At 47.0% G+C, this 16,176-nt stretch overlaps 1 protein-coding gene across 1 annotated transcript in view; it reads left to right on the top strand.

Moving 5' to 3' along the window:
- The window catches only part of LOC138563770 (methanethiol oxidase-like), a 421,550-nt gene extending 405,627 nt beyond the window's left edge, over positions 1-15,923 (top strand). Inside the window, exon 11 of the mRNA XM_069642864.1 lies at positions 15,281-15,923. Coding sequence (XP_069498965.1) covers positions 15,281-15,443 — 163 coding nt within the window. The 3' untranslated portion in view covers positions 15,444-15,923. The remainder of the gene's footprint in view (positions 1-15,280) is intronic.
- The last annotated feature ends 253 nt before the right edge of the window (positions 15,924-16,176 follow it).

The following is a 16,176-nucleotide window of genomic DNA, read 5'->3' as shown; positions in this document are numbered from 1 at the left end:
GAGCGGAGAAATCATGCATTAGAGAGGGCCGGTTCCCGTTATCTAATAGAACATTAGAGACGCAGGGGTTCTCTGGGGCTGTAATTGAAGTTCCTTACACAGAGGTATTGGATGTGACAGTGGGGGGTAAAACAGTGAAAGCACCCTTACTGTACTATGAAAACTCTCCCATCAACTTATTGGGGAGAGACCTCTTGAGCAAACTAAACATGACCATATCATTCACAGGGAGTGGCATCGTATGTTCAACGCCAGGTATATGCCCCCTCCGTATATTAGCAGTAATACACGGCCACACAATAGTAAAAGAGATCAGAGGGGTACCAAGAAATGAGGAGATGTTTGTTGAAGGTATGAGAACATTGGCTCTCATAGTACCAGAACTAAAAAGGGTGGAGTGGAGAATCCCAGCAGAATTCCTTTTTCGCCCCATAGCAAGCCCTGACAGTGCTCTTGGGGAAGTACTATCGTTGGATTTGCATGCAATACATGTATCGGCAAACAGAATATGTGTGATTGGTATTGACATGGAAGGGTGTGAGTGGCGGACAGTATTGTGTACAAATGCAAATATCCCGCTGAGAGAGCTCTCGGACGAGGAGCTATTTTCTGACACTGAGGGAGATGGTGAAGTAGTGATGGAACTGGCAATGCCCTGCGACATTGTAGTTACAGCCAGACAAACTAAAGTTGAACTAATGGCGGTAGTAGGAGCACCGCATACATTTTTTGATGAAGACATGAGTTCAGTACCCGCTAACTTATGGACTAATGGCCCCCACGATGTAGGGTTGCTACATGAAGTTCAGCCTGTGGTGATAAAAATAAAACAGGGAGCAATACTACCCCGGGTGAAACAATATCCACTGTCGCGAGAAGCAGAAGAAGGGATTAGAGAGACAATAGAAGCACTGCTAGCACAGGGTATAATAGTGCCCTCAAACTCCCCATGCAACACATGCATTTACCCAATCAAAAAAGCGAAGGGGGGTTCATGGAGGATGATACAAGATTTACGCCCATTGAACGATGTGGTAATGAAGGAGTTCCCTTTAGTCCCGAACCCGGCGACAATACTGTGCAACATTCCAAAAAAAGCATCACACTTCACAGTAATTGACTTAAAAAATGCCTTCTTTTCGATTCCCTTGGCAGAAGAGAGCAGGTACTTGACAGCATTTACATTGGGAGGAAGGAGGTTCGAACACTGCAGATTACCACAAGGATATTGCGAGAGCCCAAGCATATTTAACAGGGCACTACATGAAGATCTGGGGAATTTGTCTGTAGAAAGCACAGTGATCCAGTACGTTGATGATTTATTGATTTGTGCCCAGGCTGAGGAAGAGTGTAGACAGGACTCGATAACACTGTTGACATTATTGGCAAATAAGGGGTACAAGGTGGACAAGGGGAAGTTACAATACTGTCTGACGGAGGTCCTATATTTGGGTCAGTTGATATCAAAGGATGGAAAGCGAATTATACCAGACAGGGCACAGGCGATTAGAACAATTGGGGAGCCCAAAACAGTAAAAGAGATGCAGAAATTTCTGGGTATGTGTAACTATTGCCGAGCATGGATATTGGACTATGCGGCGTACACAAGGCCCCTGCTACAGGCACTGAAAGAAGCACAACAAGAACACAAACACATAGAATGGACAGAGGTGATGAACACAGCATTTAACTCACTAAAAGAGCTGATATCAAGCGCTCCAGTACTAGCAAACCCAGATTATGGGCGCGAATTCTTCTTATTTTCACACTGCAAAGGAACACTGATGACAGCAGTATTGACACAGAAAACATCTCTAGGGCACAAACCACTCGCTTACTATAGCGGCACCCTAGACGCAGTAATGCAAGGTCATTTCGCGTGCGAGCAATCCCTAGCTGCAGCCGCGTTCGCAATTGAAAAAAGTGCCACGATAGTGATGGGCTGCCCGGTGACACTGTTTGTGGAACACTCACTTTTTGCAATATTAGAGCGAACAAAGAGCACATTGACAACACAACGCGCCACAGCATATGAGATAATACTGTCCAGCGCTAACATCCATATAGTAAGATGTAAAACAGTGAACCCAGCCACATTCATCACAGAGGAATGCACTGTAGAGGACATGCAAAATCACAACTGCGCCACGTACACAGGTGACGAAAGTAAGGATCCAGTAATTTTTGAAAATGCCCTGACCGAGGGTGAGGTGTATTTTGTGGATGGGTCAGCATCAATCGACATGGAGACAGGAGAAAAGCATGTGGGTATGGCAGTGGTACGATTAGAGGAAGATGAATATGAGATACTAGTACAACACCGCCTCCCATCACACTATTCAGCGCAAGCAGCAGAACTAATAGCGCTAATAGAAGCATTGCATGCCGCCAAGGGGTGCGCAGTGACCATATATACAGACTCAGCATACATGACAACAACAGTTCACGGTGGGTTGGCCCGGTGGGGGCGGAGAGGGTTTCGGCGAGCAGACGGAACGCCAGTCCAGCATGCAGAATTATTGAAAGAACTAATTGAGGCCCTGCAAGACCCCACGGCAGTGGCCATCGTAAAATGTCAAGCCCATACCACAAATACAGATTTTGTATCTTTGGGGAACGCGGCGGCAGACGCCGCTGCCAAAGCAGCTTCATATCTACAAAAAGGTGAAGTAGGAGAGTACATGTTGCACCACACAGCAAGCCAAGAGGTCCCCACAGGATACAACATGATGTCCACACAGGAGATAATAGAGCTGCAAGAGGGAGCTAGTGCAGAAGAAAAATTGCTGTGGACTAAGAGAGGATGCAGCAAATCACCGACTGATTTATTGTGGCGACAAGAGAGTTCAGGAAAAGTGGTAATGCCAATTACGCTGGTAGAAATAGCATTTCAACAACTACATTTTCCTGCACACAACACAAAGAAACACATAATGGCAGAGATACAAGAAGATTGGTTTGCACCGTGCCTCCAGGAACACGTCACGAGGTTAGCCCTAGAATGCACGACATGTCAAATTTACAACTCAGGTATGACCTTGCGTACACTAAGGGGTACGATACCAAAACCAAGTGGCCCATTCAGAGAACTCCACATTGATTATGTAGACATGGGAGAAAGGTGTAACGGAGCTCGATACATGATTGTGGTTGTATGTCCATTTTCAAGGTGGGTGGAGGCAGGCCCTTGTGCCCGCCCTGACGCGAAGGGCGCCGCGAAGTTCCTAGTGCGGGAAGTGTTTCCGCGCTGGGGAATTTGCGACGTTATTCGCTCAGATAACGGGACGCATTTTGTTAATGAACTGTTTAAAGAAGTGACTACATTATTGGGAATAAAGCACAAATTATGTTCGATTTATCATCCTCAAAGTAATGGTGTCGTAGAAAAGATAAACGGCCTGTTAAAAAGCAGATTATCAAAACTTTGTTTTTCCCTTAAAAAGACTTGGATGTACTGCCTGCCTTTGGCCTTGTTTGAACTACGAAACCAGCCAAGTAAGGATCACCATTTGTCCCCGCACGAGATCGTCACGGGAAGAAGAATGCACACAGCGCATTCGCCTCTCCGTGAGCGTTCTGATGCACACAGAAGCGCATCTATATTGGGGGAGGAGTTCACAGAATACCTGCGAAAACTGACACGGGCAGCGCGCGTAATTGCAAAGCAACTAGCCCCACCCTCGACAAGAGAGGAGGGGAACGCGACTGAACCAACCAGGTTGCCTGAAAAACCACTACAGCTAATGCCTGGTGACCTTATATATGTTAGAAGTTTTGTGCGGAGGTGGAACGCACCACGTTTCCATGGCCCCTATGAGGTAGTGTTTTGCACGCCTACAGCAGTAAAGGTTAAGGGCCTGCGATATTGGGTGCATTTGACAGATGTACGTAAAGCTTACAGCGCTGCGGAGAGTGAGGTGCAGGATGAGGCACAGGCAACAGCGGACGATGAAGTTGTGCGGAATGAATGAGTGGAATTTTGTGTGCTTCATGAGATGAACAGTGAACACAATTAGCGCGCAGCAAATGTCCTGGACTAAAACATGTACACATGTATATGTAAATTTTCTTTTTTACAATTTTAAACGTTTTGCGTGGGGTACTTTTTTCCCTTCGTGTGCTCTTTAAGATATTTTTATTATTGTCGTGTTTAAAATGTCATGTTTTTTTTTATTATTTATATATATATAGTGAGGTACGAATAATAATGACTGAAAGCTACCTTGTCTGTCAACAAACCCCCTTCCTAACCCAACCCTATATTTTATCACTGAAACGTTGCAATATGGAAATGCTCACATGTTTGTATTTAATAAACTTTTGTGTCTCAAACAGGATTTACCATGGCATCGAACGGGCAGCCTGCAACTAATAGATATATTAGATTTAGAGAAATGTTAGTGGCTAGATTAACATATTCATTTGAATGTGGTTTATCAATGTGTGCTATTGTGTTCTTCATCTCAATGTTTTGTCTGGTGTTACACTGGATTATAGCGTTCATCTCTACCGAGATGAACGAGGGGGGAGGGGGGAACAACACCACCCTTGCTCCTGGAACAAAAACAATTCCGACTGTAGGTATCAAAGAAGGTGATTTCTTGATCTGGGATGGATCACACTTTGTGTGGGGATACTATACTACACCACCCACTGCTGTCCTCTCACACTCAAGAACCAAAAATGTAAATAATGACACAATGTCCCAACCTGGAACATACAACAACCACACGATCCCTCCCGCCCCAATTTCAAACAATGATCTCTTGTTTATTAAAGAAGATGGAAAAGTGATTATGATGACAGAACACAAGTCCCTATATGAAGAATTAGAAAAGGGGGGTGGAAGGGAGGAAGGGGGGCCTGGTTCTTCACCTCCTATAACGAGAAGGTACAGAAGAAGGGAGAAAAGTAGGCGGAGAAGAGAGACTGGTGGAAAAGGGTATGATGAGTATTATGGCCTAGGGTTAGACAGAATGGAAGACCCACGACACCCTCACCAAGCAAATAAATGGTATGCAGATATGAGCACAACAGCCAGACAAACAACCAATGAGAGCTGTTATGTCTGCTCACTTATCCCCCATGCATCAGGCACACCTAAAGTATTGTTGCCACGAGAATTGCCCATTGTGGATGCCCAGTGTCTCCTTCATCTCACGCTGTGTAAAATAAAGAACACTTTCCAAGCACACGATGTCTCTTTCAGAATGTTACAGAGCAACAAAACGTGCTATTCGCAAGCGTCTGGAGTGATCTGTCTTAAAGAACCTTTCTTTGCAATACAAGGGACACTATTTTCCGAAAACAAATGGAAAGATGAAGAAGTGCTGTGCAAGGCAGAAGCATTGAAAGGTGTCCAACCGGACAAGTTGCGGTGGATGGAAAGAACGTGCTTGCCAATATGGAAGGAACACATCCCTAAACTAACATGGGTAACAGCGATGGAGAAACCCTTCAAGCTACAAAGTGAAATACAAAACGAACTATGTTTCAAGGGAGAAGGAAAAATGGCAATGGGAACGAATAAGAACTGTAACAAAACTCTCACCATCCCAGATATGAAAAAGGGAACAGCAGCACTAATGGACACCTACTGGGTATGCGGAAACAAGGCGTACCTGCACCTTCCCCAATCATGGAGTGGTAGCTGCTCAATGGCCACTTTGCATTCAACACTAATGGTGATTCCCGAAAGCCATATTGACAGAAGTAACATGGTGAACGGAGGCTTGAACCAGAATGCAGCGTCTCCAACTACACAAGCGCACCTTTATGTCCTGTCCTCCGGAGGGAAAGGAGAAGAGCTCTCAAGGAACAAGCGAGCCTCGAACTACATATCACAAGCATCATCTGATTTACTGGCACAGATCCCAGACAAGTATCGCCTGTTCAGCTCCGTGGAAACATTCTTTGCTTCGCTAGTATCAAGTGTCCAAGCAAGAGCAAATGCAAAATGGCTCCAGATCACACGGTGGGAACTGATCCAGTTGGCCAATGACACTGAAGAAGGGTTTAACATAATAAAGGTGGAACTACGAGCTCTGCGATTAATGACCATGCAGAACAGGTATGTTCTAGACCTGTTAACAGCAATCGATGGAGGTGTTTGCCGAAAAATAGGAAGTGCGTGCTGCACGTTCGTACCTTCCGAAGACGCAGAAAATGGGTCCCTGTCCCACGTTATTGAAGCAGTACATAACCTGGGCGAGAAGATGAAAATGGAAGGGGGAGCTGAGGATAGCTCGTGGTTCGACAATATCTTCTCTTGGGTTCCCTCATGGCTTGGAGTGACAATGAAGTTCCTGATACCAATAGTGGTGGTCGTCCTTGTGATGTTCTGCCTGTGCCAGGTGGGCCTCCGATGTTGTGCTAATGCAGTTCCTAACGGTGCAATGATGATGGTGACAATGGGCAACTCCGGTGGTACAATTAAAGCAACACAAGAAGTACATGTGCAGACAGGAACAGACAACACCCCCAGGTACCAGTTAGTGCCTATGTGCCGTGACAAGTACATAGTAGATAAGCTATGGCACACCACGATTAAAGAACCACGAGACGTAGAACTGGAATGGTATGAGGAGGTCTGGGTAGATCTGGAAGAAACTGGCGACTGTATATATTTGACATGTACACCAGACGAGTATGCTAGGAGAGGTGAGAGCTTAAGGGGGGTGTGCAGAGCATGGATGCCTATAAAAGGAACCCCTGCATGGGATGGTGCAGTGTTAGAGGAACAAGAATGTAGAAGATTAGAAGAGCTAAAGAAATTCGTTACTTTAAGTAACGAAAGGGGGGAAATGTAGGGGAGGGATGGCCACGAGGCCCTCCTCACCTACAGCTCCCTCCCCAGGTGAGGACCATGGATCGATGGGCGCACCCTCATGCCACCCGGGCCCAGGTGGAGGAGGGTTCACCCGCCGACGACATTGCCCACACGCACCCTGTCTTTGCATTTACCGAAAAATTAAGTCAGGCCTAGACGCCATCTTGCACAGCAAACATGGTGTGAGTTCAGCACACTGTAACGAGGCCCCCACCTTTGGAGGGCCTTTCATGCATCTCTGCCGCCTCAGCAGCCCTGGCAGATCCGCTGCGAGCGCGTTCCCATGAGAAAGTCGGAGATGAGCTAAACCCGAGATGCCAACCCGGCAACATTATATTAGTAACAATGTGATATTGCACCCCGTATGACCCGGACCGCAAGGCCGGGGCAACGGAAAAAAAAAAAAAGCTGAAGCATCACTATCTGAAGAAGGTAGAAAATAATTCAAGTATTGGTATTAAGGAACTACCTCTGTTTAAAATGTGAATGAACCATAAAAATGTAACGTTATATGATATCCCTCCAGGTCTGGACTAATGCTGCTATAACCACGGAGAAAGATGTTGACCAAACGTGTAACCTCTATTTGTAAAAGTGTTTTTCAATAGTATGTAGAAACTTGAACTCATATATGTTTTGAATCACCCAAAGCGGCGAGCATCAATCTCTGTAGGCCATAACCTAGATATCCCTCGTATAACGTCTAATGTACATACAATACGCACACAATGTAGTGAACATAATGTTAGGTAATGAAAAGGTACTGGAACCGACTATATTAAAGAAATGTGTAACGAAATTGAAATGTGTATCTATATATATGTGTCTGAATAACGTTAAAATAAGGCAGAACAGTACAAAACTCCTGCCTTCACTGATCAGCAACGCACGAGGAAAATACCTTTGTGAGTATATGCAAGGTCATTCCCTCTCCCACCCCACCAAGCCTGCCAGATAAAAAAGCTAAGACTTGTGCCGCGCTCCCTCACCTCCCCCAACCAAGCTGGCGTTACTTCAGAGAGTCAGAGGCCCCGGCGCCGCAACCAAGGCCACAGCCCGCCACCTGTGTTATTTACAGCACGGTAATAAACCCACCGATGAACCCACTGATCTACCAGCACCCCTCATAAATCCCACGAACCCCCCAAGAATCCTGACCCCGTGTAAGGACGACCCCCATCATTGGGACAAGACACAGAGACCCATCTATATAATAACTCCTAACGCAGCAGACAGACATGTATCACTCGGCCTAGGTCCCAGAGCCCCGTCCCGTGACCTAAAATACCGGTCAATAGGACACAGGTAAATCTCACCCCAACCGACAACCACCAGACCTCTCACGAGGTGCATTCCTCATGTGTTGTGTTTATTTTATAAGATAAGCTGGTGAAGCGATTTATTAATGAACGTAAATGTCATTTTCTGAATAACTGTAGTGTGCATGGCCTAGGGCAAATGAGACAGGAAAGGTATTCGTCATTGTCACAGGCTGCCCCAGCACATCAACACCGTACGGATGACCTCAAGCCGGCCTGCCAGGCCCAACCCAACCCACGAGGCTGACCAGTGACGTCGTCCCGCCAAGACCAACCCCGCGGCAGCAACACCTATAGTTAGTCGACACCACCCAATCCCAATTGACTTGTGCCCCCTATAGTGTTTAGGTGTTGATGACGTTTTTTGTATTAGAAATACGCCTGTCTTTGCTATTGTCAGGCAGAGCGCTCTCGTAGGTTGCAGAGTTCTTTGCATGCCTTATCCTTGGATAAACTCCCACTTACGCTCACCCGCACTCTGTCCTGGTCTTATTCCCACTACGGGAGAGTCCCTTATTGTCTCTCATTGCGGGGAGGATCGTGCTGAATTGGGGGCGCTTCCTTTCATGTGCCAAGATAGTCCATGTCAGAAAGTGAAGCCCCACCGCTCCCACAACAACAAGCCACCTTGGCAGGCCAAGAGGCAATGTGCACATGCATGCATCATGTACACCCTCGGCAGGCACTACCACCACCTAGAAGTATCAGCACTTATTGGAGCGATACCAACCAAGCCGCCCACAGGAAATGTGCATCTCTGGGACACACACAATGTCACATGCATGTAATGCAATCCTGCAAAAATGTCTACTAGATGACTAACAGCATGTCATTCTATTCCCAAAAGGAACACAGTCCACGGACAGTGACGAGGCCGGTCCGTCCACTTCAGGCACATCTGTCCCCACCTCTGCACAGGCCAGACCCCTTGCCAGCAGGAGCAGACAGCAGGGCAGGGCTGCCGGCCCACCACCTCCACCACCACCTCACCCTACCACGGCTGTGGACACACCAACAAGTCCTGAGGATGGCACAATCCCCATGGCAGCGCTAAGTGGCCCCTCCATTGGCCAGGCAGGTGAAACAGCAGTCGCTAAAGCTGCTATGCCACAGCCAGTACCTCTCATGGGACACAGTGCTGCCATTCCTCCTATATCCAGAAGAGGCCAGGTTTCGGGCATGCCCTCCTCACCATCATGGGCAGTGCAGCCACTGGCCCATTGTGGCAGGGCCGATATGGACGAGGGGATGAAGTGGAGCATGGGAAGAGAGGCGCATCAGCCCTGCCTCCCTGCACAGCCCACCACCTCGGCTGGTGCCCAATGTGTCGGCCATGAGTGCACGCCTGCATGCGATTGAGGAGGGGCAGGCCTCCATCGAGGATATGGTAGGCCAGCAGCTGCAGGAGATGCAGGCCATGCATGAGTGCATGCATGGTTGCAGCCACAGGATGGCCCCGTCACTCGGCCATGCCACCGCTGCCATGACTACAATGGGACAGAGGTTGTAGGTGCACACAAAGACTACCTCTGCCTCCACCGAGACCATGCACCGATGCATGCAGCTTACCCTGCAGTTCATGTGGGCCCAGGGGTAAGAGGCCTCCACCTCTGTGGCACCCACAGAGGGCTCCCTAACCGGTACCTCAAGGCGCCACTCACAGTGCCTCCTCACTGGCAAGGAGCCAGTGAAGAGCCCCATGCCCAAGAGGCACAGAACGTGGGTGTTGTACACTGCTGGGGTGTAAAGAGGGTGGGTTTTTGAGTAGGGTGTTTTGAAGGTGGACTTTTGGGAAGGATGTTTTGAAGGTGGGTGTTTAGGGAGGGGGAATGCCGTTATGGTGAAGGTTGTTACACATTTCACATTGCTACATAAAAATCAATTTCACTAGAAGCAACGACAGGACATTCCTTATTGTGTACAAGTGTTTAATGTGAGAGAAAAATAGGGGGTGGAATGTCCAAATCCAGGGGCATGGGAATGTTCCACCGAATGCAGATGTTATGCAACATTACACATGCAAGCACAATCTGTCCCACCTTGTCGAGCCTATACATTACCGCACCCACAGACTGGTGTAAACATTGGAAGCGAGCCTTCCACAGGCCAAAGGTGTGCTCAACAGACACCCTAGTCTGGACCTGGTTGTATGCTACCTCCTGTTGCATCTGGGGATTCCTCAGAGGGGTCATTAGCCACAGAAGCTTTAGGTATTCAGAGTCACCTGCCAGAGGAAAAGACAATAGGTGTAAATTATGATGATCTGTGGATGTACAGCAGCATCTTGATAGACAGTCTGTGCACACATGTCCCATATGTCATCGCACACCACTTTTGCACATTCCTGTCCTTGCATGTGGAGTCAATTACAGGGGGGGGTGTTCAGTCTATCATGATACATCTTGCACACAGCTCACAGCCAACAGTCATGCTCTACCATTGACAGGGCAGCATGCCATGGTGGGTGGTTTGGCGTGAGCATTGCTCCATGCATGGTTCCTGATGGGAGTATGGGCTACATATGCAGGTTGTCTGTGTGGATTCCATGATGGATTCATATACATTGTGACCTGAGTACATGCCATGTCAAATGCCAGGTCATCTCCCTCAGTTAAAGTTTAGCAGAATGTCATTCCATGTATGGCAGTGTTCTTCAGACCTTGACATAATGGACACCCGAGGAGCTCCATTGGTGTTTGTGGGCCCTACACCTTGTCGTTACCCACCTCCTCTGCTTGCACCAAAGGTGTCTGGGGTGGGCAGGCCATTCAAAACCTCAGAGTGTCGTTGGAGCAACTAATCTCCCTGTGTATTATTGTACTGTGGTTTTACTTTGAATGTACAATAACTTTGGTCAAAGGTTAGGTTGCCTACTGTCATCTTTGCCCTTTTTCCCTGGATCTTGGGGCACCCCTGGACATACTTTGGACACCCTTAGATGGGCCAGTCCCGATGTTTGCATCCCATGTATTTTGCAGGATGTGTGATGTTGCATTCTGGTACCAGTAGTCCAGTGTGTGTGGCTGGCCTTTTGGGTAAGCATGGCTTGGCGATCTTCTTCTGCATCAGGAGTCATGACCTACACCTGTGGGTTGCAGCCTGTCACATGTGGGGTGTGCAGGTGGGTCCTGCATTTACAGGGCCTTGTCGGGGCATGCAGTCGCTGTGCGGGGTCCCCCCCCATTGCATGTCACTTGTACAGCATGATTAGTGTGATGGAACATGTACTCTCCCAATATCCAAGTACTCTTTGCCCCTCTATGTATGCCAGAAGGGTACTGTTCCGCAGGGCCATGGCATCATGGGTTAATCCTGGGAAGCGGGCACTGCAGTGGGTGATGGTGAGGTCGGCATCACAGGTGACATGGACATTGAGTGAATAAAACTGCTTCCGCTTCCTGTAGACCTCCTCCGATGCCTGTGGTGCCACCAACTCTATATGGGTGCAGTCCAAGGATGTTACCACATTGGACATGTGTGCCATGGCGTAATATCTTACCTTTATGGTATTCACCCGTGCCGGGATAGTGGGAAGTGAAATGTGCCGTCTCACATGGCGCATGAGTGCGTCCAGCACCTGACACAGTACTTTGGCAAAAGCCGGCTGCAAGATGCCATGCAGTTGGCTCACACTGTGCTGGAACCTGCCTGTGGCAAGGAACTGCAGGGCCAACATCAGCTTTACTAGCAGTGGTATGGAAGCCCTGATGCCAATTTTTTTCCCTATTTCGTCCTGGATCTGATTCAGCAGATGTGCAATCGTCTCCCTGTTAAGGACGATACAGGGTGAGGATCTGGCTGTCAGTCAGGGTTCATGGTGAGGCCCTTGCACAGGGTATCGGTGCACTCCTTGCATGGCATCTCCTCCTCTCCGTCATCATCCTCCTCTCCCTCGTCTTCCCTGTGGTGGTCTTCCAGCCCCTGCAGCTCTATGTTGGGTTGGAGCAGCTGCATGTCAATGCTGACAGAGACCAGTGGCCGCATTGTGGTGTAGGAAAGTGTGTTTGGGGAAGGTGTTGCCTTTTATTCCCTTCCTGTATGCATTGGGTGCACCAGTGGCCTCATTTTCATCACCTGTATTCATTTAATACCTTTTTTCAGTTGTAGGTATCTCTGCCTTGCTTTTGCCGGTATTAACAGCAAAGAATGGCGGTGTTACCACCGTTTCCAAACTTATAATCGGCCGGTAATACCGTTGTGCGGGTAATAACAGCACTGGTTGTTTAGCCATCGGATATTCTGCTGCCAGTATTATCGCCACCAGTATTTCCAGAGCTGCAAATACCTGTGCTGCAAATACTGGTATTGCCGCGAACTCTGAATTCACCAGAAAGGTAAGCTGAATTGCCACCTCTTTTACCTTATACGGGTGAACTCGTAATGAGCCCCAATGATCGGTATTTAAAGTTTTGATTGATGCCTTACCCAACCTCTGAATAGCATTTTTTAAAAAAAGAAATTGGTGTTTATTTTATTTCTGATAATTTATGATTCATTTAGGTTTATGTCCGGTACAATTTCTCTTACTGCTATTTGACCTTTATTTTTGTGGAGTCCCCAACTTTTTGCTTTTGTTTCATCCTCTTGTCCTGACTTTCTGCCTGTGAAGCACAGCCTTCAGCTGCACTCCACCGGGCTTTTGCTCATCGTTCTGGGGAAATTAACTTGTCCTTCTGACAGTCTTATGACTGTATTTCAGTGCGCAAAGTACATTACTGTACTGTGCACTGGGGTCCTTGCGTTTTCAGTCCATAGACACCCCTTATGGATTTTTCGGTAACTGGACAATGTGCCTAGGATTAGACTGGTGGCAGCAGAAGCATTTTGTGTATTTTTATTAGCTTTTACCAAGCCATACCACGGTTACTGCGTTTGGCTCATGATTGTGGCTAGTGTCCATCATGGCCATGCCACAACATCTTTTGTCTTCTCCTTTGGCCATTTTGTCCTTTTGGCCTTCCCCTTGCTCTTTGTGACCCGGGGAGTCTTTATTTGGGCATGCATTCACCCTCGAAAGTCTGCACTTTTGGTGGGCTAATGCATGTCACATGTGTAGGTACCCAGGAATTGGGCTTGGACTGTCTGGTCCCAATTCACACTCCTGATGGCAGGATGTCTGGTGTGCACAAGAACATGAGAGCTGAGGTGGTCCCTGATTGGAAGACCGCTAGCATTCATGAGTAGGGCAGATTTCCTCATTGGCCAGCTGGGGTGCGAGCACTCACTGGACTTTGGAATATGAGGAGGGGCTCTGAGTGCAGACTCGCAGATCGCCCTGAGGTCCGAATTGACCTCTAAACAGAGCCAAGAATCCTGAGAAATCAGATCCAAGGACTGACTGAAACCACTCAGAGAAGGTTTGGCACCCTGTGCCCGCTGTTGTCCCGGTAGAGCCCTGCTTTGCGCTCGATCTCCAAAGACCTGCAACAGTGCTTCAACCCTTTTCAGTGGTGGGACCAATCACTCTCAACATCTCCTTGGTGCCCTGCAAACGAGCCTTATCGGAAGTGTCCATGGGCCCTCCTGTGGACTAACCAGCTTGTCCCTTGGCACCCATGCTGGAGACTTGCTACATTGATTTTCGGCATGAGCTTTGGGAGAACCCTAGTTCACACCGTAAGGCACCTCCTTGCCAAATCTTGTAATCCCTACTGTTTTGAGCCACGAGAAAGGAGGTTGCGTCGGTCCGTGAGACTTGGGTGCTCCAGTGTCACTGTGTGACAGTGGCAGTCGCTGCTGGCGACTTTCACCGCCTTTCTTCAAGTGTCCTGAGACCATCTGCATCAGTGTTTTCTTTGTCCTGCATTTGAGAGGAGAGATACAGCTCCTGATGTAAATCGGACCTGCATCTGCACCCGCAGCGTCTGTGCACTTTGAAGCGTAACCAAGGTGGGGATTTCGTAGTCCTGGCAACCTTCTTCAAACCTGCCAAGTTTGAACCCGGAGTGAGCTAAGGGTGGTGAGTAATCATACCATTTACCGGTGGCCCCTAGTTCATCCATCTCTTTTTACACACAAAGGAACCCATGTGGTCCTTGTTTTGGCTTGGGTGGCTCTTGCTTCCTATAATCTTCCGAAAGTTGGGGACAGCTTTGTTCTTTGTAGCAGACCCACCTCTGACTCTTGGAACCGAATTCCTCACACTTGAGTGTCCTCTTCTAATTTTTCCTTACCATTGAATTTTGTCCATTGTTAGCTTTACGCATCAACGAGCGCTTTTATGCACAAACATAACAATGAGCAATCTTCGTAGGGCGGGACTTTTTAAGTTAGGGATACCCATTTCTGGAGTTGGTCATTGTGTTAAAGTTTGTGTGCTTTCCCTCCCTATAGGATTTGGCGGGAATCTGCACTTAACTGCATTGACCGAAAAGTGACTGTACATATATTGCATCTAGTGTGCCTTTAAGTAGTACTATTACTGTGTCCTGCATTATTTACCTGTGTTTACCAGCCTAATCAATTGTATATTTTTGATATACTACTGTCTAAGAGTTATTCTTGTGTCCTACTGGGTGTGCTCATCCAAGACCTCAGATCACCCCCACTACTCTTGAGACAGCCTTGACTGCCCTCCAAGCTACCATGAATTGTCCTGTATAACTTTGCAGAAGTGTTCCCTGTTTCATTAAACAAGAGTGGCCTCCTGAACATCTGTTCACAGGAGCAGAGTTCAGAATTCCATTACTGTTAGATGTTAGATACATTACACATCCTTATTATGCATTCATTTTTACAGAACTTTAATGGAATTGCAATAGCTATCATATGGCCATTTGCCTGATTGAATATTTCTAAAACATTTGATAGAAGAAAACTGTAATGTATTAGTTTATTAGAACCAATGTTACTTTAAGTTACCATTTAATGAACATTGTAGTTATTGTCCAATTGCATTGTGTTACGTTATGTAGAGATGGTATAGTAAAGTCAATGTAGTTTGAGTCACCATTATTTTTTTTATTTTTATGATGAATTAAATGTTAATAACAATGTATTAAACCAAAAGAAAAACATGTATTCTATGTAAAATAGTATTTGTATGTTATTTGGGAAGCCTTATTGGAGCAACATAAGCTAATGCAATAAGATTAATCATATTTCAATTATTCTTTGCTCTTTTAATTTTCAGGGAAGGTGCAGCGTTGATTCAGATAGATGTGGACACTGAGAAGGGAGGCCTGACTATCAACAAGGATTTTCTTATTGATTTTGGGAAGGAGCCAAATGGGCCTGCCCTCGCCCATGAAATCCGCTTAGCAGGAGGGGACTGCACTTCAGACATCTGGTTGTAGTGGGCAGAGGCCTACGGTGATGAGGGGGCGGTTGGTCCAGAGTGGGGCAACGGGAGGCAGACCTATACTAATGGGAGCGAGGCTGGTCCCAGGTGACTAACAATTATGTCTCTGTGCTAATAAGCTGTGCGTGCTCTAACAATGTGTTATATGTATGCAAGTGGAGCTGGTGCATGGAACAGGATTCTCATGCCCGCCAGTCCTTTATGCTCCATTTGCAAATATGCTACATGCTGGTGTAAAATGAATGGATTCCTATGGGGGAGGCCTTATAGTAAAGAAGGTTTAAAGGTTATTGTGCCTGTTCAAACATTGATGGACGTAAATTGCACAAGGGAGACCAATTTGCACAGACAGACATCCCCCTCTGTGCAATTAGCACTTTCTTGAAAATATGGCCCATGTGTGTTTTAATTTTGGTTGTATAGAGAGTGAAACATTTATAGACATTGCAATAAAAACATTGAATGTGCACATTAATGATTTGTGCCTCCTTGAATATGTGCTTCTGTTTAAATATTGTCTTGTGTGGTGCCTTAAAAACGATATCTTGGTACCTGGTGCTTTGGTTTTTAAGTACTTACAACATCGCTGAGGCAAAGATCACAAGTGGCATCATGGTAAGTGCTGAGGGGGCACATCCTGAGAGGGGCAGCATGCCATTGTCCATCACAATGACGTCACCCATTCAAAGCGGGTCACTAACTAAAAGGAACACAAGTGCCCATAGTTC

This window comes from Ambystoma mexicanum, chromosome 1p (assembly GCF_040938575.1).
Source record: "Ambystoma mexicanum isolate Mex_15411 chromosome 1p, UKY_AmexF1_1, whole genome shotgun sequence".
In the NCBI taxonomy this organism is placed as follows: domain Eukaryota; kingdom Metazoa; phylum Chordata; class Amphibia; order Caudata; family Ambystomatidae; genus Ambystoma; species Ambystoma mexicanum.
Note: the sequence above shows the minus strand (reverse complement) of the source record. Positions and strands in the feature narration are given on the sequence as shown.